We start from the raw sequence: 21,946 nt of genomic DNA, 5'->3' as shown, positions 1-21,946 counted from the left end.
TTCACTTTCAATTTTCACTTTCATGCATTGGAGAAGGAAGTGGCAACCCACTCCAGCGTTCTTGCCTGGAGAATCCCAGGGACGGGGAAGCCTGGTGGGCAGCTATCTATGGGGTCACACAGAGTTGGACACGACTCAAGCAACTTAACAGCAACAGCAACACCATGGTCAATTCCTAGGGAACTCTGAAACAAAAATGACATTGTTGACAGAAAGTAAAAAAGCACAACAACTGATAGCATATGAGTTGTTTTCCTGGGGCCTTCGTGAGAACTATAGATCAGGAGACAGATAACTCTGAGGGAGAGGTGGAGGATGGTCATTATGTATGTGCTTTTGGTGAAGAGGATACATAAATGTCAAACACACATCTTGGTAAAAAGTTTCTTCCTGTCACAAGAGGGTTGCTACTAGTCGTGAGGAGCGCATATCTCTATGAATGATTTTAGTGCTTTTCTAGGTATAAGAAGATGCAAGACACTGGGTTTGTAAAATTTTGTCATTAAAATAACTTTGTGAGGACCTGCAGCACAGAGTGTCTCTTTTCTGATCTCCACTGTGAACTCCTTTTAGGATACGTTAAAGGTCAGTAACTGCAGTGGCTAATGGCCTAATCCTTGTAGGGTTAAATAGCGAGAGACATTCTTTAATTTACAATATCTATATGTATCTGTCTCTCTTTCCATATATATATATATGTATGTGTGTGTATCTCTGTATATGTATATCAATATACATTTCAATGTAAATATAGAGATATATGCAGAATAATTAAAAACATGTATCCTGTATCCCCAATGGAATAACTTCTGATGAGGAAAATTGACTTAATAATATCCAAATTTTCATGACTATATACTGTATTTCAGGCATGGGCCTAAGTTTTTGATGTTCTATATACATCTCTAGAAATATCATATACAAGATACACAACATCCCTGACACACACCACTCACACCATTTTGATAGTTGTTTATTTACATTTTGGAGTAAGTGGAGTTTCACACAGGATGCTGCTAAGTCACTTCAGTCGTGTCCAACTCTGTGCGACCCCATAGATGGCAGCCCACTAGGCTCCCCCGTCCCTGGGATTCTCCAGGCAAGAACACTGGAGTGGGTTGCCATTTCCTTCTCCAATGCATGAAAGTGAAAAGTGAAAGTGAAGTCGCTCAGTGGTATCCGACCCTCAGCGACCCCATGGACTGCAGCCTTCCAGGCTCCTCTGTCCATGGGATTTTCCAGGCAAGAGTACTGGAGTGGGGTGCCATTGCCTTCTTCGAGGATAGTCACCCCAATATCTATGAAAGCAAGACTCATGTGTGGTAGAAATGTTTAACATGTAATATCCATTCAAAGGACACAGATCCCAGAAAATGTCACTTCTCATTTTTTTTAATTTTAATTCAATCCCGTAGAATCCTGGAAGACTCAGGAGGATACTCCTCAGCCGGAATCATTTGTGATGGTCCCAGCCTGCAGTCAGATAATAGGAGAAACTTCCTCTGCCTCCACAGGATATTTCTCTTGTGTCTCCTCTGAACGCGAGCTTGTCTTTTCTGATGAGGATGGTAAGGAAGCTGCAAAGGTGGACTCTGAGCTTGGAAAGGGGGTGCGGTTGAATTGCTTAGCCTAATCCCTATTTACTTTACTTCCTCTTTGAAAACAAGAAAAGTCAGGGCTGAGGGACTAGAACTGAAGTCTGTGCCAAGGGAAAAATAAGGGAGTGTGCCTTCAAGAATAAGACATAGTTTCTCAGCACTGATTTTCATCATATGAACCCTGGGATAGAGTTCATATGAGTGAGTGAGGTAGGGGGCAGTGCTGATATGCACATGGGAACTTAATCAGAACCTTCCCCCCTTAGATCAGCACAAACTCATGTCCTCATACCCACTCAAACAGCATGCACACAGTCCTTCATACCAAGTATGGCCCTGTTTCTCCTTTCTCTTTTGCTCTCAGATACACACAACTTCATTCCTCCGTCTGTCTTTCCCATTCTCTAATAGCATTACACAGCTATACATTTATACCTCATTCTTTCACCCAGTCATTTTCAGATTCATCTTTACACGCTGATCCCATAAATAATTCACGTCCCTTTACACATATGACCTCTTTTAACTCACTATATGCTAGGTCAAACTCAAGAAAATTCATCTGCCCTGAAGGGAATACACTTTCATACACAGTCTTGCTAATCTAATCACCACTTCACCCACAAAACCTTCAGTCCTTCCTAGAAAGACAGATTCTGAGAAGTCACATACACCTCCTCAAAGTCTTATCATCTCACAATAAGAACATGTACCGCTCTTGAACTTGTTTATGCATACTGAAACACCACATACCACACATAGACACCCATTGACCATCCCCTTTCACCATTAGAAATGCCATGTATGCCCCAGAACATACATACATCATACCCTCATTCCCAGATATTTATAGCATACATGAAGTCCAAATATAAAATGCCACACACAGCATTCTGAAATATCCCATATTATGCACTTTCACTCCACATACCCAGATAGAAGTATTTTCACGGCCATCTCAACTTCTTTTTTTTTTTTTTTTTTGGCTTTATTTTTTTTAATATAAATTTATTTATTTTAATTGGGGATTAATTACTTTACAAAACTGTATTGGTTTTGCCATACATCAACATGAATCCGCCACAGGTATACACGTGTTCTCCATCCTGAACCTCCCTCCCTCCTTCCTCCCTGTACCATCCCTCTGGGTCATCCTAGTGCACCAACTTCTATAGACTTCACATACTTGATCCTAGTTTTCTTATGTTTGAAATTTTCTTTCCTAGGAGTCCAACAATCATGTCAAGATGTTACTTGTCTTGGATCCACTGAGATGCCTCCAGTCCTGGATTTGGAGCTAGGAGAGACTTCTTCCCCTTGCCCACAAGTCTCTTCTCCATTTAATTTGGTTCATAGTAATAAGTCGTCATCATCAGTACATACGAAAAAGAAAAGAGTCATGAAAATTTACTACATGCATGTTCAAACGAAAAAGGGTGTGGCTTCCTTACAGGATACAGAGGAAGGACTGGAGTCCCCCACAAAGAAGATACAGATGGAAGAAATGACCTCTCCTGAAAAAATCCATACAACATTCACCCCCTCTCAAGTGACTACAATGGAGCTCCTGGCTGACAGTGAATCCAGTTTGGATGCCCAAGCCAAAGATGAAAGGGAGAGGGCTGAAAGCCCACCAGAACCTCGAGCTTTGGAGGAATGTTCTAGGGCCAAGACACCTGAATGGCTGGCAGCCCTGGACAGTGGCTTCCAGTGCATGAGCTGCTACCGGATCTTCCCCAGCTTACACGACCTTCAGAAGCACGTGGAACATGGGATCAGTGAGGGCTTTAGCTGCTATGCTTTCCATCTTGCCTTGGCTTGGCTAAAGCGAAAGCGGAACAGAAAAGGGAAAAACAGGAGGAGGAGGAAGAAGATCAAGACGGCCACATCTGTTTGCCACAAAGAAAAACATTTTGGCATGAAGACATACTCATGCAAAGACACTGATTCTCACCCCTAAAAAGAGAGGGAATGAAAGAGGCCAGCCTCTATTGAGGAGGCTTCATCTCTAAGCAGCCATCGTACCTACCTTTGTTTATACATATTTGTCAGCACACCACCCAAAGAGCAGAGAACCCATTCTAATATTATCCACTGCTCTCCTGAGGAGAGTGGAGAGGAAGGCAGATATCACCATACAGAAGAGCAAGATGTCCTTAAGCAAACTAAAGAAAAATGAACAACAGTATATCATTTCCACCACTACAAGTGAGAAAAGGATGAAACTGAAACTGCTATGGACTAATCACAGAAGGGGTGAGAACTGGAAGGGTAAGAGATCATGTCAAGAATATTTAGGAGGCAGGATTCTGAGAAAAGGTGGCATCCACCAGCGATGCCTCCCAAAGTCCCATAATCACTGTAATGAATAATTTCCTTCAGAATAATATATTCTTGGAAGTGGAATTTTTTTTGTTTAGTTATTCAGTAATATATGACTCTTCACAACCTCATGGACTGAAGCATGCCAGGCTTCCCTGTCTTTCAGTATCTCCTGGATAGTCTGGGACACTAAACTCATGTCCCTTGAGTCAATGATGCCATCCAACCATCTCACACTCTGTCACCCCCATCTCCTCCTGCCCTCAATCTTTCCCAACATCAATTTCTTTTCCAGTGGGTTGGCTGTTCACATCAGGTGGCCAAGTACTGGGGAGCTTCAGCTTCAGCATCAGTCCTTCCAATGAATATTCAGGGTTGATTTCCTTTAGGATTGACTGGTTTGATTTCCTGGCTGTCTTTGCTTGTGGAATATTGTGGAATATTTGGTTGATGACAAATCGGTGAGAATGTCTCCTGTCCACTCCCTTGGAAGGGATAGGACAAAATACCCAACTAGCAATTCTGCTACTCACTGGAAAAGACCCTGATGCTGGGAAAGATTGCGGGCAAGAGGAGAAGGGGGCCACAGAGGATGAGATGGTTGGATGGCGTCACCGACTCAATATAAGCCTGAGTAAACTCCAGGAGACAGTGAAAGATAGCGAAGCCTGTTGTGCTGCAGTCCATGGGATCACAAAGAGTCAGACATGACTGAGTGACTGAATGGCAAGCCGTTCAGCAGGGCAGAGAAGACCTGGCCAAACATTCCTAGATAAACCAGAGGTCACCAGTGTCCCGTCCCCTCTAGGTTTATTCCCTGGCCTGCCTCCCTCCCAGAAGGCACAGAGTAGAACAGAGGCAGACCTTCTATCCTGAGCAAGGGTTGGTGTGCAGGCCCGTCATGGTTCTACCCTTTCTCTGGGTGTGAGTGAGATCTCAGTATCTATCTAGTGATTTCATACCTGGGAGGGGACTACTGAGGAGGTGTAACTACTTGAAATAAACAACTAATCAAATCCTTTTTTATTTTTTTTTCTGGAAAAAGTTTCCCTTCTTGCATACTATGAGCCAGTAGTTCTGGCTGTCTCTTCAAAAGTGTCAGATATCACTGACACTTATGCCATGAACCATTTTTGAAAACTTAATTTAATGCATTGCTTCCTGGAGGACCTCCATATCTTTTTATGAAGGGTCACTTTTCTTACATCTTATTCTTTGTTATAGCATCAATCATGTTATTCTAATTGAACAGCAGAGGAATTGAATACAGACAAAGCTGCAAAGCCAGGTTCATACTACAGTAAATGAGAGTGTGTCTTTTTAGTTAATGGAATAAATGAAGAACTCTTCTCCCATGCTCCAAAAGTCACAATTAGAATGGAACCTATCAATTTTCCTCAATTTTCTATATCATGCAGGAAATATTGAGGCAATATTTTAATTTAATATTGTGACAACAATTTTGTCACCATAGTGACAATAAACACTTGTCACTAAATTATGAAAAGCTGCTTTCTTCACTGAGTGGATTCCCTTCTCTGATTCATTTTTCATACAGTGACACAGACCCAGTGGCCTGAAGATTTCAAACTATGATGTCCAGCACATTCCTATGATCTCATGAGAGCCCAGAAGTCCCTGTGAACACCACAGCATCAAGGTAAGTTTGGCCGGAAGGCTTATGTATCTGATTCTCTGTGGCTCCTTTCAGTTGTTCGGTAAATGTGATGCCAAACTCTGGAGAAAATGTTCACATAAAACAGGGCTTGAACACCTGGCTGATAGCCTTGTTCTCTAGCCTGGATAATTGTCCTTAACTCCAATTTTATTACCTTCCCCTGCATACAAATCCATGAACACATACATGATGCAAATAAGTATGGACACTGCTGAATTTAGTACACACTGTAATACCCCTTCTCCCATGTACTCATGTCCATGCATTTATCTAGAAGTTATTTTTCCATATCTTTTTCTTTAAATGAACATAAACTTTTCCTCATATCTCCCTTTTACATACTCACTTGCACGGTTACTTGGCTGAAAGACAGACATTCTTACTATTGAGAGAGGAAAAGCTACTGTATAAAGCCCAAGGCAATTAAAACACCCCCCTTGGCTTCTCTGGACTTATGTAGGTATAGGTGCACAAACACTTCTTATATTAGAAATGATGAAATGTGTAAAAATCATCTGAGACAATCAATATGTGTATATTCAGGTCATAATTCAGTTTTAAGCTTAATAACTTTAGAGCTGTAAAAGCTACAAATTTTTGGAAGATGTAATTTGTATGTTTAAATATTTGTATGTGATTTACATGGGTAATTTTTTGCACTTTCAAAAATTAATGTAATCTTTCTTTGTTACTCCAGCATCTTCAATCATAAGGGCAGAAACAAAAAATAAACATTTAAAAAGTATTATGGAAAATTCACAAAACTATATAGGAAAAGGGAAATTAAAATATTATTAGTTCGACTTTCAAATGATGCTCTTCATTATTTGTAGCTTTTACCCTACTGAAATTATTAAAGCTTGAGATTGCATAATTAAATAATATGTATAACAACTTTATGTATACCTGTGTGTGTATAAGTTCATAGAAGACAAGAGATGGGTTAAGTTGCTTTTGCTTTGATCTGCCAACGATTTTCTTTCTTCCCTTGATAAGAGGCTCTGCCTTCAGAACAAATATGAGGGCAAATCAAGCTAGCCAAATGAAGTCATTACTTCACTGATTGGCTTCCCTGATTGACCTAGTGGTAAATATTAGTCTATGTTGGATCAATCTGCACTAATAACTTGGAGAAATCAAAATAGAAGAGTTTGTGGTGGTTAGTGGTGGGTTTTCCTTTGCAACTCACATTAAGGCCCATGAGCCTCTACTACCGGACTTGCTTCAGTTCCTCTTTTTTTGAAAGGCCTGGCTGTTTTACCTGTGTTTTTTTTTTTTTATTTATTAAGCATCCCCACTAACCATTCAGCAAATTCTTGGTTTGCCTCAGGTAGCCTGAGACATTTACTGCTGTTTGTAACCTAATGTACCTTTATTGATACAAATTAGCTTCAACATGATAATTTCTTCCATTTTAATAATTGAAATGATACATTCCAGAAAGGAGTAACATATTACATTCCTCTGATTTTATATGGAAACAATAAGGGATAAAATTATACTCAGTATGTATATGATGCCCTTGATTAATTAAGAAGGTGCACTGAAAATGTATGGGCATATAAACAAAATTACTTATTTGGACAAAATGGACTTCAGTACATTAGGCCTGGTAAATCCCTTATTGCTGGTTAGCAACTTTGAGTGTTTTCAGAGTCTGCTCTCCATCTTGAAAGCAGAGATCATAATACCTAAAATGATGGAGATTGTGAGAGTAAGAAGACATGGATAAATGAACCCAACATAGCCTCTGACATAAATAGCAAAATAATTTATCATTCACTTTTTAAATTTGGTTTCTTTACCTATGAGCATCTGCATGTACTGATGCTCATAGGTAAATTTATGAGCCAAATTGCATATATTGTTTATTACTTTTATTGCTGAGGAGTATTCCATTGTATGATGTGAAACAGTTAAATGTGTTATACATTTAAAGGCATTTGGGTTATTTCAAGTTATTGGGATTGGAAATAAAGCTTCTATGATTGTGATGTGTATAGTAGGATTCTTTTTTTTCTTTTAAATTTATGTTGTTTGATACTAGTTGAGCTAAGCTTTTTAAAAAAATCTTTTGGATTTTGTAAAAATTATAAACGCACAAGAAGTTTCAAAAACAGTCCACAGTCCAGAGGGGTCCCCTGTACGCATCACGCATCTTCCCCAACATAATTCTAGTACATTATCAAATAAGGGGACTGATGAGAACAATATGATAAATCAGACTACAGAACAGACCTTACTCAGATTTCACTGTTTTTCTAAGTACTCACATTTTGCATGTTTTTGTGTATAAGGCTATGTTTTACACATGTTGATTTTTGTATGTCCATAACTGAAGTTATGGTACATAAATGTTCTGTCCCACAAAGCAGTTAACTTCTGGAAATAGCTGTGCACTCTTTTTTTTTCTTTTATTCCAAGAATTTTATACAAAATGAATCATATAGTATGTAAACTTCTGAGATTGGCATTTTCAGCTAAGCCTGATTCCTATAATATTGAGCCAAATTTATGAGCCAAATTGCATATATCATTTATTACTTTTATTGCTGAGGAGTATTCCATTGTATGATGTGGAACAGTTAAATGTGTTATACGTTTAAAGGCATTTGAGTTATTTCAAGTTATTGGGATTGGAAATAAAGCTTCTATGACATTAGTGTGCAGGTTTTATGTGAACATGTTTTTATCTTTCTAGTATAAATTCCTGAGAATATTATTGTTTGGTTAGATGGTAAATGTGTTATCTTCTTAAAACAACTGCAGGCTAATTTCCATAGTGGTTGAACCATTTTTATATTCCCACTAATGTATGAGATGTGTAGTTTCCCTGCATCCTCACCAGTATTTGATAGTATAGGTATTTTTAAGAGCCTTTAGTAGGTATGTGGTAGACTCCTGTGGCTGTTTAAATATTCATTACCCTAGTGGTTTGTGATGCTGAACATCTTTTTATGTAGATGTCATTTGCATGTCTTTTTTGGATTACCTATGTAAGTCTTTTGCCCATATAAAAATTAGATTATTTTCTTTTTATCCAGAGTGTTATTTGTATGTTTTAGATGTGAGTTAGTTGTTGGATATGTAATTTGCAAATATTTTCTCCCAGTTGGTGGCTTGTCTTTTCATTCTCTTAACAGGGTCTTGGGTAGATTAAAAGGTTTTAAATATTAATGAAACCAAATATATCAGCTATTTTCTTTTATGAATGGTGCCTTTTGTGTCATGTCTAGGAATTTGGCACTTAACTCTGGGTCTCAAAGATTTCCCCTATGTTTTCTTCTAAAGGTTTTATGGCTTTACATTTAGATTTATCTGTGATTCTGTTTAATTTTTGTACAAGGTATAAGGTTCAAATGGATTTTTGGTCACTGTTGTCCAGTTGTTCCAGCACAATTTTATAAAAATGTTATTCTTATTCTACTGAGTTGCTTTTGAATTATCATTTCAAAAGAAGCTTGTCTTACTTGCTTGGGTCTATGTGTGGTCTCCTTATTATGTTCCATTGATTTACACTTTATTCCTCTTATATCATATGCTGTATTGATTGTTGTAGATACTGATTATGTCTTTAAAATAGGTGGTGCGATTTCTCTGGCTTGATGCTTCCTTTTCAATATTGTTTAAGCCATTCTAATTCATTTGTGTTTCCACATAAATTTGAAGATAAGCTTGCCCATATTTATTTTAAAAATCTTGCTGGGATTTTAACAGGGTTTACACTGAATTTACACATCATTTTGTTAAGAACTAGCATCTTCAATTGGAGAAATAACTCCAGAAAGAATGAAGAGACGGAGCCAAAGCAAAAATAGCACTCAGTTGTGGATGAGGCTGGTGATAGAAACCAGGTCTGATATTGCAAAGAGCAATATTGGATAGGAACCTGGAATGTTAGGTCCATGAATCAAAGCAAACTGGAAGTGGTCAAACAGGAGACGGAAAGAGTGAATGTTGACATTTTAGGAATTCAGCAAGCTAAAATGGACTAGAAGGGGTGAATTTAACTCAGATGACCATTATATCTACTACTGTGGGCAAGAATCCCTTAGAAGAAATGGAGTAGCCATCATAGTCAACAAAAGAGTCCAAAATGCAGTACTTGGATGCAATTTCAAAAATGACAGAATGATCTCTGTTCATTTCCAAGGCAACCATTCAATATAACAGTAATCCAAGTCTATGTCCCAACCAGTAATGCTGAAGAAGCTGATTGAACGGTTCTATGAAGACCTACAAGACCTTTTAGACCCAAAAAAGATGTCCTTTTCATTATAGGAGACTGGAATGCAAAAGTAGGAAGTCAAGAAACACCTGGAGTAACAGGCAAATTTGGCCTTGGAGTACAGAATGAAGCAGGGCAAAGGCTAATAGAGTTTTGTCAAGAGAACAGACTGGTCATGGAAACACCCTCTTGCAACAACATAAGAGAAGACTCTACATGTGGACATCATGAGATGGTCAACACCAAAATCAGATTGATTATATTCTTTGCAGCCAAAGATAGAAAGCTCTATACAGTCAGAAAAAACAAGACTGGGAGCTGATTGTGGATCAGATCATGAATACATTATTTCCAAATTCAGACTTAAGTTGAAGAAAGTAGGAAAAACCACTAGACAATTCAGATATGACCTAAATCAAATCCCTTATGATTATACAGTGGAAGTGAGAAATAGATTTAAGGGACTAGATCTGATAGATAGAGTGCCTGATGAACTATGGATGGAGGTTCATGACATTGTACAGGAGACAGGGATTGAGACCATCCTCAAGAAAAGAAAATGCAAAAAAGCAAAATAGTTATCTGAGGAAGCCTTAAAAGGGCTGAGAAAAGAAGAGAAGCAAAAAGCAAAGGAGAAAAGGAAAGATATACCCATCTGAATGCAGAATTCCAAAGAATAGCTAGAAAAGATAAGAAAGCCTTCTTCAATGATCAGTGAAAAGTAATATAGGAAAACAATAGAAGGGGAAAGACTAGAGATCTCTTCAAGAAAATTAGAGATACCAAGGGAACATTTCATGCAAAGATGGGCTCAATAAAGGACAGAAATGGTATGGACCTAACAGAAGCAGAAGATATTAAGAAGAGGTGGCAAGAATACATAGAAGAACTGTACAAAAAAGAGCATCATGACCCAGATAATCACCATGGTTTGATCACTCACCTAGAGCCAGTCATCCTGGAACGTGAAGTCAAGTGCGCCTTAGAAAGCATCACTACGAACAAAGCTAATGGAGGTGATGCAATTACAGTTGAGCTATTTCAAATCCTGAAAGACGATGTTGTGAAAGTGCTGCATTCAATATGCCAACAGATTTGGAAAACTCAGCAGTGGCCACAGGACTGGAAAGGATCAGTTTTCATTCTAGTCCCAAAGAAAGGCAAATGCCAAAGAATTCTCAAACTACTGCACAAATTGCACTCATCTCACACACTAGTAAAGTAATGCTCAAAATTCTCCAAGCCAGGCTTCAGCAATATGTGAACCGTGCACTTCCAGATGTTCAAGCTGGTTTTAGAAAAGGCAGAGGAACCAGAGACCAAATTGCCAACATCCACTGGATCATTGAGAAAGCAAGAGAGTTCCAGAAAAACATCTATTTCTGCATTATTGACTATGCCAAAGTTTTGACTGTGTGGATCACAAAAAACTGGAAAATTCTGAAAGAACTGGGAATACCAGACCACCTGACCTGCCTCTTGAGAAATCTGTATGGAGGTCAGCAAGCAACAGTTAGAACTGGACCTGGAACAACAGACTGGTTCCAAATAGGAAAAGGAGTATGTCAAGGCTGTATATTGTCACCCTGCTTATTTAACTTATATCCAGAGTACATCATGAGAAACGCTGGGCTGGATGAAGCACAAGCTGGAATCAAGATTGCTGGGAGAAATATCAATAACCTCACATACGCAGATGACACCACTCTTATGGCAGAAAATGAAGAAGAACTAAAGAGCCTCTTGATGAAAGTGAAAGAGGAGAGTGAAAAGGTTGGCTTAAAGCTCGGTTCTGAAAACTAAGATCATGGCATCTGGTCCCATCACTTCATGGCAAATAGATGGGGAAACAATGGAAACAGTGTCAGACTTTATTTTTGGGCCTCCAAAATCACTGCTGATGGTGACTGCAGCCATGAAATTAAGACACTTACTCCTTAGATGGAAAGTTATGACCAACCTAGATGCATATTAAAAGCAGAGGCATTACTTTACCAGCAAAGGTCCATCTAGTCAAAGCTATAGTTTTTCCAGAAGTCATGTATGGATATGAGAATTGGAATATAAATAAAGCTGAGCACCCGAGAATTGATCCTTTTGAACTGTGGTGTTGGAGAAGACTCTTGAGAGTCCCTTGGACTTCAAGGAGATCCATCCAGACCATCCTAAAGGAAATCAGTCCTGAATTTCATTGGAAGAACTGATGTTGAAGCTGAAATTCCAAAACTTTGGCCACCTGATGCAAAGAGCTGACTCATTTGAAATGACCCTGATTCTGGAAATGATTGAAGGCAGGAGGAGAAGGGGACAACAATGGATGAGATAGTTGGATGGCATCACCGACTCAATGGACATGAGTTTGTGTAAACTTCTAGAGTTGGTGATGAACAGGGAGGCTTGGCGTGTTGCGGTCCATGGTGTTGCAGAGTTGGACATGACTGAGCGACTGAACTGAACTGAACTGAACATCTTCCATGTGCTAACTCTTCCAAACGTTAAACATTATATTAATACATTTTACTTGTATATTTTTTATTTAAAATGTATTTGTGTTTTTCATTTTATAAATTCTTCAAATGTTTATAAAATTCATTCACCAGTCTTCTTGAATCTGTAAATTTGTCATTCACAAAATTTGGAAAATCTTTGGCTGTTATTTCTTCAGATATTTTCTGCACTTATTTATTCTCCTTGCCTTCTGAGATACCAATGTGATATATATTAGAACTGTTCATATTGTTTCATAGTTCCTTGAGGTTCTGTTCATTATTTTTCACAATTTTTTTCTCTCTTCTTTAGATTGAATTTCTATTTATCTAATTTTAAATTTACTGAATCTTTCCTTTGTCATCACCGTTCTGCTCTTTGGCTTTACTGTGACTTTCTTTATCCATCAGAGGGCAGACAGAGTGAAAACCACAATCACAGAAAACTAACCAAACTTACAACGTGGACCACAGCCTTGTCTAACTCAGTGAAACTATGATCTATGCCGTGTAGGGCCACCCAGGACAGATGGGTCATAGTGGAGAGTTCTCACCAAACATGGTCCACTAGCAAAGGGAATGGCAAACCACTTCAGTATTCTTGCCTTAAAAACCCCATGAACAGCATGAAAAGACAAAAAGATATGACACTCAAATATGAACGCCCCAGGTCAGTAGGTGCCCGATGTGCACTGGAGAAAAGTGGAGAAATAACTCTAGAAAGAATGAAAAGATGGAGCCAAAGTGAAAACAATGCCCAGTTGTATATGTGACTGCTGGTGAGGGTAAAGTCCGATGCTATAAAGAACAATATTGCATAGGAACCTGGAATGTTAAGCCCATGAATCAAGGTAAATAGGAAGTGGTCAAACAGAAGATGGTAAGAGTGAACATCGACATTTTAGGAATCAGTGAATTAAAATGGACCACATTGGGTGAATTAAATTCCCTTAGATGAAATGGAGTAACCATCACAGTCAATGAAAGAGTCTGAAATGTAGTACTTGGGTGCAATCTCAAAAATATCAGAATGATCTCTGTTCGTTACCAAGCCTAACCATTCAGTATCACGGTATAATCCAATTCTATGTCCCAACCACTAATGCCAAAGAAGCTGAAGTTGAACGGTTCTATGAAGACCTCCAAGACCTTCTAGAACTAACACCCAAAAGTCCTTTTCATTATAGGGGGAAGTGAAGTCGCTCAGTCATGTCTGACTCTTTGCGAACCCATAGACTGTAGCCTACCAGGCTTCTCTGTCCATGGGATTCTCCAGGCGAGAATACTGGAGTGGGTTACCATTTCCTTCTCCAGGGGATCTTCCTGACCCAGGGATCGAACCCAGGTCTCCCACATTGGAGGCAGATGCTTTATCCTATAAGCCACCAGGGAAGCCCTGGAATGCAAAAGTTAGGAAGTCAAGAAATACCTGGAGTAACAGCAAGTTTGGCCTTAGAGAACAGAATGAAGCAGGGCAAAGGCTAACCGAGTTCTGCCAAGAGAACGCACTGGTCATAGCAAACAGCCTCATCCAAACAACACAAGAGATGACATTGCACATCACCAGATGGTCAATACTGAAATCAGATTGATTATATTCTTTGCAGCCACAGATGGAGAAACTCTATACAGTCAGCAAAAACAAGACTGTGAGTTGACTGTGGCTCAGATCATGAACTCCTTAGTGCCAAATTCAGACTTAAATTGACACAAATAGGGAAAACTACTAGACCATTCAGATATGACCTAAATCAAGTCCCTTATGATTATATAGTGGAGGTGTCAAATAGATTCGAGGGATTAGATTTGATACACAGAGTGCCTGAGGAATGATGGACGGAGATTCATGACATTGTACAGGAGGTAGTGATCAAGACCATCCCCAAGAAAAAGGAATACAAAAAGGCAAAATGACTGGGGAGGCTTTACAAATAGCTGAGAAGAGAAGAGAAGCTAAAGTCAAAGGAGAAATGGAAAGATATACCCATCTGAATGCAGAGTTCCAAAGAATAGCAAGAGAGATAAGAAAACCTTCCTAAGTGATCAATACAAAGAAATAGAATAAAACAATAGAATGGGGAAGACCAGAGATCTCTTCAAGAAAATTAGAGATACCAAGGAAACATTTCATGCAAAGATGGGCACAAGAAAGGACAGAAATGGTATGGACCTAACAGAAGCAGAAGATATTAAGAAGACCTGGCAATACACAGAAGAACTGTACAAAAAAGATCTTCACGACCCAGAAAATTACGATGGTGTGATCACTCACCTTAGAGTCAGACATCCTGGAATATGAAGTCAAGTGGGCCTTAGAAAACATCACTATGAACAAAGCTAGTAGAGGTGATGGAATTCCAGTTGAGCATTTTCAAATCCTGAAAGATGATGCTGTGAAAGTGCTACATTCAATATGCCAGCAAATTTGGAAAACTCAGCAGTGGCCACAGGACTGGAAAAGGTCAGTTTTCATTCCAATCCCAAAGAAAGGCAATGCCAAAGAATGCTCAAACTAAAGCACAATTGCACTCATCTCACATGCTAGCAAAGTAATGCTCAAAATTCTCCAAGCCAGGCTTCAACAATATGTGAACTCAGAACTTCCAGATATACAAGCTGGGTTTATAAAAGGCAGAGGAGCCAGAAATCAAATTACCAACACCCACTGAATCATAGAAAAACAAGAGAACTAAAAAAAAATGAAACACATCTACATTTGCTTTATTGACTACATCAAAAGCCTTTGACTGTGTGGATCATAACAAACCGTGGAAAATTCTTAGAGATGGGAATACAGACCATCTGACCTGCCTCTTGTGAAATTTGTATGAAAGTCAGGAAGCAACATTTAGAATTGAACATGGAACAAAAGACTGGTTCCACATTGGGAAGGGAATCATCAAGGCTGTATATTGTCACCCTGTTTATTTAACTTATATACAGAGCACAAATGCCAGGTTGGCTGAAGCACAAGCTGAAATAAGATGGCTGGGAGAAATATCAATAACCTCAGATATACAGATGACACCACCCTTATGGCAGGAAGTGAAGAAATGGCCTCCTACTCCATTATTCTTGCCTGGAGAATCCCCTGGACAGAGGAGCCTGGTGGGGTACTCTTCATAGGGTTGCAGAGAGTCGGACATGACTGAGCAACTAATACACACATCATCCCACTCATTTGGTGTTTATCTTCACCTCATAGATCAGTTATAATAGCTGCATCAAGGTCTTTTTCTTAAAATTTGAACATCTGTGTCATCATAAGATTGGCATCTGTGGGTTATCTGCTTCCTTGAGAAAGTTCTTTTTTGGTAATTTAAATTGTATTTGACATATTTTTAATCCAAAGAATGACTGTGGCTTCTGTTAGAATCATATGGAAGATATTTATTTTATGTTTTTACATGCAATCAGCTGACCTTCAGAGTGCAAATTCTGTATCATTTTCTGCAATGATGGTTTGTCACAGCATCAGTTCAGTTTTCAGTGCCTTTGTTTGGCTTCTTTGGGTTTACCTTGCAAATAGGGACTTGGCCCACAGTGGATACTCAAAATATTTTTTTCTTTATTTTCAGTTTTTAGTACAGCTTGTTTGAAGCTGAATCATATGGAAATAATAAGCTTTGAAAGTCTGTTAATTGTTAAAAAAATGATAAGCTTTGACAGTCTGTTAATTGGTAAAAAAATAATATACCTTATCTCTCCAATAACAGGTATGTTTCTTCAGGGAATGGAGTATAACGTGTATTTTGCAAAGTTATATATATTAAAGAGCACCCCAGTGGATTTTGTTAAATGTTTAAAGAGTAAAAATTCTAACATGCTACCAATTTCATTTTTGGCATTCGTTTCTTACTCTTATTTTCCATATGATGACTAATAATTTGAATATCTGTGGCATATGTTGACTTGATTTTTTTATTTGCCTATAGAAGTACTTGTTTATATGCTGCTTAGATTCACAATCATATGCTTCCCATTTTCTTCCTCAATCCCAGTATAACTAAGTGCACTTTGAAATAAAACTTTTTAAAAATCTACATTTACAACTATAATAGTTTAATACTTTTGCTATAAAATTCTAGTCCTTTTACAGACTAACACATACCAACTTAAATATGGAAAACGATCTGTTTAGTGTGATAAGGACAGCTCTTTAGTTTTAAACATGTTGAAAATTGAATCTAATATTACAGTGTTGTGCCTTTATTTTAAATTCATGCTATTTTTATACTGTGTAACTTTCTCATTCATGGCAATTTTTTAAATGTTCTCCATTATAGATACAGTGACTTAAAATAGTTTGTCATTTAAAAAATTTAATTGAAAATCCAAAGAACTTATCAATGCTAAAAAGAAATGAATTATTGAACCATGAAAAGACATGGAGAAACCTTAGATGCATATTGCTAAGTGAAAGGAAGCAATCTGAAAAAGCTACATACTATGTGATTCCAACTCTATGACATTCAGGAAATGGCAAAACTTTGGAGACATTAAACATATTAGTAATTGCTGAGAGTAGATAGAGGAGAGAGGAATGAATACTCAGCACAGAGAATTTTCAAGGCAGTGAAAATACTTTTAGGATACTATAATGATGGGTATAAAACCCATAACATGTACAACATCAAGAGGTAAGGGGCACTGTGAACTTTGAGTAATTATGACAAGTCAGTGTGGGTTCATCTATTGTGAGGAATGTACCACTCTGCTGGGGAATGTTGCTAATTGGGGAGGCTCTGTATACATGTGTGGGGGATGGGATATACATGAAATCTCTGTACCTTTCTCTGAGTTTTATTGTGAACATAAAATTTCTCTAAAAATCTTGTCTATCTAAAAAAGAAAAAAAAAACTAATCAGCATTTCATGTAGTACCAATAAATGAAATAAAACTTTATATCCTCAAGTTTAATATGCTTTGCATAATTAAAAAGATTTTGAAGTTGTGACATATCTTATAATTATTAATAAGGAGAAATTTAGAAACAATTTGTGCTTGAATATCATGCCCTTGAACTGCATGAGTCTACTTATGTGGGAATGTAGTTCCGTAGTATTTGCTAAAATACTACAGAACTACAGGACCTGTAGTTGGTTGAATCTCTGGATACAGAACTGCAGATATTAAGGAACCAAGTGTACCGGAATGTGGACTATAAATAATTCCTGGATTTTTGACTTGGTGGAGGGTCAGTGCCCGTAACTACTGCATCGTTCTGTGTTAGCATGTTCTTGTTTGCAAGAAAGCATATTCATATCATTACTGTCATACTACTACTGAGACTTGAGGATATAAAGTACATAAAATAGTTCCATCCTGGCATGGTCAGTCTATTTATGTTTCTTTTGTGTGATTTCAACGAGAAAAAATGGACAGATTTGTGTTCGTTCTGAATATAGGTAAGTAGTTAGCTACTTAGGTTATCCCAATACCTCTAAATTCTTTAAAATAATCCTGCAGTTATCTCAGAGGCAGATGTTGATAGTCCTCATATTTGAGAACCATAGGATGAACTTATTTTTAAGCCCCATTTTCCTTTTATCTATTTATTTTTGGGGCTTCCTTTGAAGGCTAGAAACATAGTAGAGATTTTTTTTTTTTATTGTACTTTGTTCAGATTAAATTTAGAACCCACTTAAGGGTACTACCTAGAGAAGGAAATGGCAGCCCACTCCAGTATTCTTCCCTGGAGAATTCCATGGAGAGAGGAGCCTGGAGGGCTACAATCCATGGGGTTGCAAAGAGTCAGACATGACTGAAGCACACATGCAAGGATCCTTCAGTGGAATTTTTGTCTATCATTTGAAGAAAACTATATTGTGGATAGTATTTGAGATTGTCACATGTGTGCTTTGGACTCTGTGGGAGAGGGAGAAGGTGGGATGATTTGGGAGAATGGCACTGAAATATGTATAATATCATATATGAAACGAGTCGCCAGTCCAGGTTCGATGCACGATACTGGATGCTTGGGGCTGGTGCACTGGGACGACCCAGAGGGATGGTATGGGGAGGGAGGAGGGAGGAGGGTTCAGGATGGGGAACACGTGTATGCCTGTGGCGGATTCATTTCAATATATGGCAGAACCAATACAATATTGTAAAGTTTAAAAATAAAATTAAAAAAAAAATAGGTTTATCTTTACACTTAAAGAACTTGCATGAATCATACACACTCTCGGGTAAATTAATAATGGCCTTCATGACCAAATAAAACAAGCCTTTGTTAAAATATCTTGCAATATCACCAATTCAACTAAAAAGTAAACACCTGATAAGATTTAAATTTTGCTTTTTAGGACAAGTTGACTCAGTTAAAAGCCTATGGAGAGTAGTTTAATTTCCTTTTAGTGGTTTAATTTCCTTTCCTAAGTTACTCTCGTTAGTAGAGTTTTAAAGATATATATGTTTTAGTGATGATATGAGTATAATAAAATACATTCAATATGCAGGTCATACCCTTACTGCAATAATGCACTTCTGTTAGCTCAGCTGGTAAAAAATCCACCTGTAATGCAGGAGACCCCAATTCAATTCCTGGGTTGGGAAGATCCCCTGGAGAAAGGATAGGCTACCCACTCCAGTATTCTTGGGCTTCCCTGGTGGCTCAGATGGTAAAGAATCTCCCTGCGATGCAGAAGGCCTGAGTTGATCCATGGACTGGGAAGATCCTCTAGAAGAGGGCATGACAACCCACTCCAGTATTCTTTCCTGGAGAATCCCATGGCAGAGGAGCCTGGTGGTCTACATTCCATGGGGTTGCAAAAAGTCAGACACAACTTAGCTACTAAGCACACAGAAGATGCTGCATTTCATCCACGGCCACAAGAATAGCACCTGAGCATTTATCATTGATCACATAGTTTACTCTAAAAAGGAGTTTTTAGCTTTACCAGGCTGTCATTATTAAGCTCTATCTGAAATTTTTTAAACGTATCTCAGCACCAAGTACAAGAGCATATGATTTCTATCAATCTATTTACAGAACAATGTACCAATCTCACTTTATTATATGTGTTTTAATATAATAATGATTGTGATCATTAAAGTGTATCTGCTTATTATTGAATGAACAATTCAAAAATTCCATTTCTAATATCCTCTTCATTTCAAAATACAAATAATAGAGAAGAATTTTAGAAACCAGAAGTCCTTACTTACCTTCTCCACATTTATAGGAAATTACATTTTTAGATGACAAGCTCAATAAGTTGAAAGTCACCATGGTAACTTTTATAATAGTCACAAGTCATAGAAAATTACCTTAATAATCAAAGATTGATTACGCATTGTGGGAACCAAACAGGAAAAGCAAACAGTATGCCCTAGCCTGTCTGTTTTCTCTATTCTTCTGGCACTGCCAATCTTATACAAGATATAGGCAGTACTCTGTTTCACAAACTAAGTTCAGTGCAAGTAGAACTTTGAAAATATTGAACCAATATATGTCAGTGTCTCTCTGTACCTCATCCCCACCCAGAATCTGCAGTCATTCCATCTATAACAGGAGAGAATATCATCTTAGGAAGAAAAAAAGAATGGAAGTGATATTGTTTACACATTAGAAGAGGTAGGAAAACAAAAAGAAGTAAGAAGATGTGGCTTTCCAGATGGTGAAATATTGGAAGAGGAATATCAGAAAAAAAAGGAAAGGTCAGGTATCAGTGTTTGCTTCTCTAAGAACAGAAGGGTGTAACTGAATCATCCAAAAATGTATGCAAGATACCACTTGTATGACTATGAGTCCTTTTATGTAGAGGTAGAAAGAGCTGAGGGTTGGGATTTAGAAGCAGGAATTTGCAGGCCTTTTTTGATCTCCTTTACTTCTGTGACCCATTCAATAGGCCATATGAGTGATTTTGGATGACTTTAGTTGAGAGAAGTGTTTAGCCCAATTACCATATTGATTCAGCTATCTATTCATATTATAAATAATCCTTTTATAAAAGCATTGTGCCTATATTCTCTCTTCTTTGTGAATGTGTACTTTTGGATTATAATCCTAGAAAGTCAAACACACGAGTGTCTCTTTAATTTTACTTGATATACCAAATTATACTGTTTAGAGTTTGAACTGTTAGATATTCCCACCAGCCATAATCTGAAATAATTTACGTTCTCCAGTCTCACTGATAGAGTATATTATTGAATTTAGTATTTTTGCTAGTCATATAGGTGAGAAATAATGCATCTGTTGTTTTAGTTTTTCTTAGTCTTAGTGAGAATGGATATATATTTTTTCCACTTAAGGGTTTTTTGCATCCTTTTTTTGGTGAATGGTCCATGTATTTTGACTTTTTTCATTCAGCTTTGGTCTCAGTTTTTAAGGGCTTACAGACCACCTGATCTGCCTCTTGAGAAATCTGTATGCAGGTCAGGAAGCAACAGTTCGAACTGGACATGGAATAACAGACTGGTTCCAAATAGGAAAAGGAGTACGTCAAGGCTATATATTGTCACCCTGTTTATTTAACTCATATGCAGGGTACATCATGAGAAACGCTCGACTGGAAGAAACACAAGCTGGAATCAAGATTGCCAGGAGAAATATCAATAACCTCAGATATGCAGATGACACCACCCTTATGGCAGAAAGTGAAGAGGAACTAAAAAGCCTCTTGATGAAAGTGAAGTGGAGAGTGAAAAAGGTGGTTTAAAGCTCAACATTCAGAAAACGAAGATCATGGCATCTGGTCCCATCACTTCATGGGAAATAGATTGGGAAACAGTGGAAACAGTGTCAGACTTTATTTTTTTGGGGCTCCAAAATCACTGCAGATGGTGACTGCAGCCAAGAAATTAAAAGATGCTTACTCCTTGGAAGGAAAGTTATGACCAACCTAGATAGCATATTCAAAAGCAGAGACATTATTTTCCCAACGAAGGTTCATCTAGTCAAGGCTATGGTTTTTCCTGTGGTCATGTATGGATGTGAGAGTTGGACTGTGAAGAAGGCTGAGTGCCAAAGAATTGATGCTTTTCAACTGTGGTGTTGGAGAAGACTCTTGAGAGTCCCTTGGACTGCAAGGAGCTCCAACCAGTCCATTCTGAAGGAGATCAGCCCTGGGATTTCTTTGGAAGGAATGATGCTAAAGCTGAAACTCCAGTACTTTGGCCACCTCATGCAAAGAGTTGACTCATTGGAAAAGATGCTGATGCTGGGAGGGATTGGGGGCAGGAGGAGAAGGGGACAACAGAGGATGAGATGGCTGGATGGCATCACCGACTCAATGGACGTGAGTCTGAGTGAACTCTGGGAGCTGGTGATGGACAGGGAGACCTGGCATGCTGCAATTCATGGAGTCACAAAGATTTGGACACAACTGAGCAACTGAACTGAACTGAATATATAAAAGAAAGATTTTCTTACAATTTAATATTTGCCTGTCGATTTTTTATGAAAACGTTTAACATCCTGAAGTGAAAGTAACTCATGTATAAACTTCATTTTTGACCATTTCAATGATTTCCCTTAATTGAGTCTTCCCAGAGGAAATGTTAGTTCTTAATTCTATTATTTGAGGTAGATTATCTCAAAATCTTCTTGAGCACAATTCTGGCTTATCCTGGTTTCTGAGGTTGGCCCTTTTGATCACTTACAAGCCTATCATTCAGTTTCAAGTG

At 38.1% G+C, this 21,946-nt stretch overlaps 1 protein-coding gene across 2 annotated transcripts in view; it reads left to right on the top strand.

Moving 5' to 3' along the window:
* The window catches only part of FAM170A (family with sequence similarity 170, member A), a 52,756-nt gene that overhangs the window by 10,011 nt on the left and 20,799 nt on the right, over positions 1-21,946 (top strand). Inside the window, exons 3-5 of one of the 2 annotated variants that reach the window (XM_024995059.1) lie at positions 1,416-1,568; positions 2,825-3,854; positions 5,479-5,580. In XM_024995059.1, the coding sequence (XP_024850827.1) occupies positions 1,416-1,568; positions 2,825-3,558 (887 nt within the window). In that variant the 3' untranslated portion in view covers positions 3,559-3,854; positions 5,479-5,580. Of the gene's footprint in view, positions 1-1,415; positions 1,569-2,824; positions 3,870-5,478; positions 5,581-21,946 lie in introns of both variants that reach the window. The other variant, XM_015472136.2, reaches the window with a different exon arrangement.

This window comes from Bos taurus, chromosome 7 (assembly GCF_002263795.3).
Source record: "Bos taurus isolate L1 Dominette 01449 registration number 42190680 breed Hereford chromosome 7, ARS-UCD2.0, whole genome shotgun sequence".
Taxonomy (NCBI): Eukaryota; Metazoa; Chordata; class Mammalia; order Artiodactyla; family Bovidae; genus Bos; species Bos taurus.
Note: the sequence above shows the minus strand (reverse complement) of the source record. Positions and strands in the feature narration are given on the sequence as shown.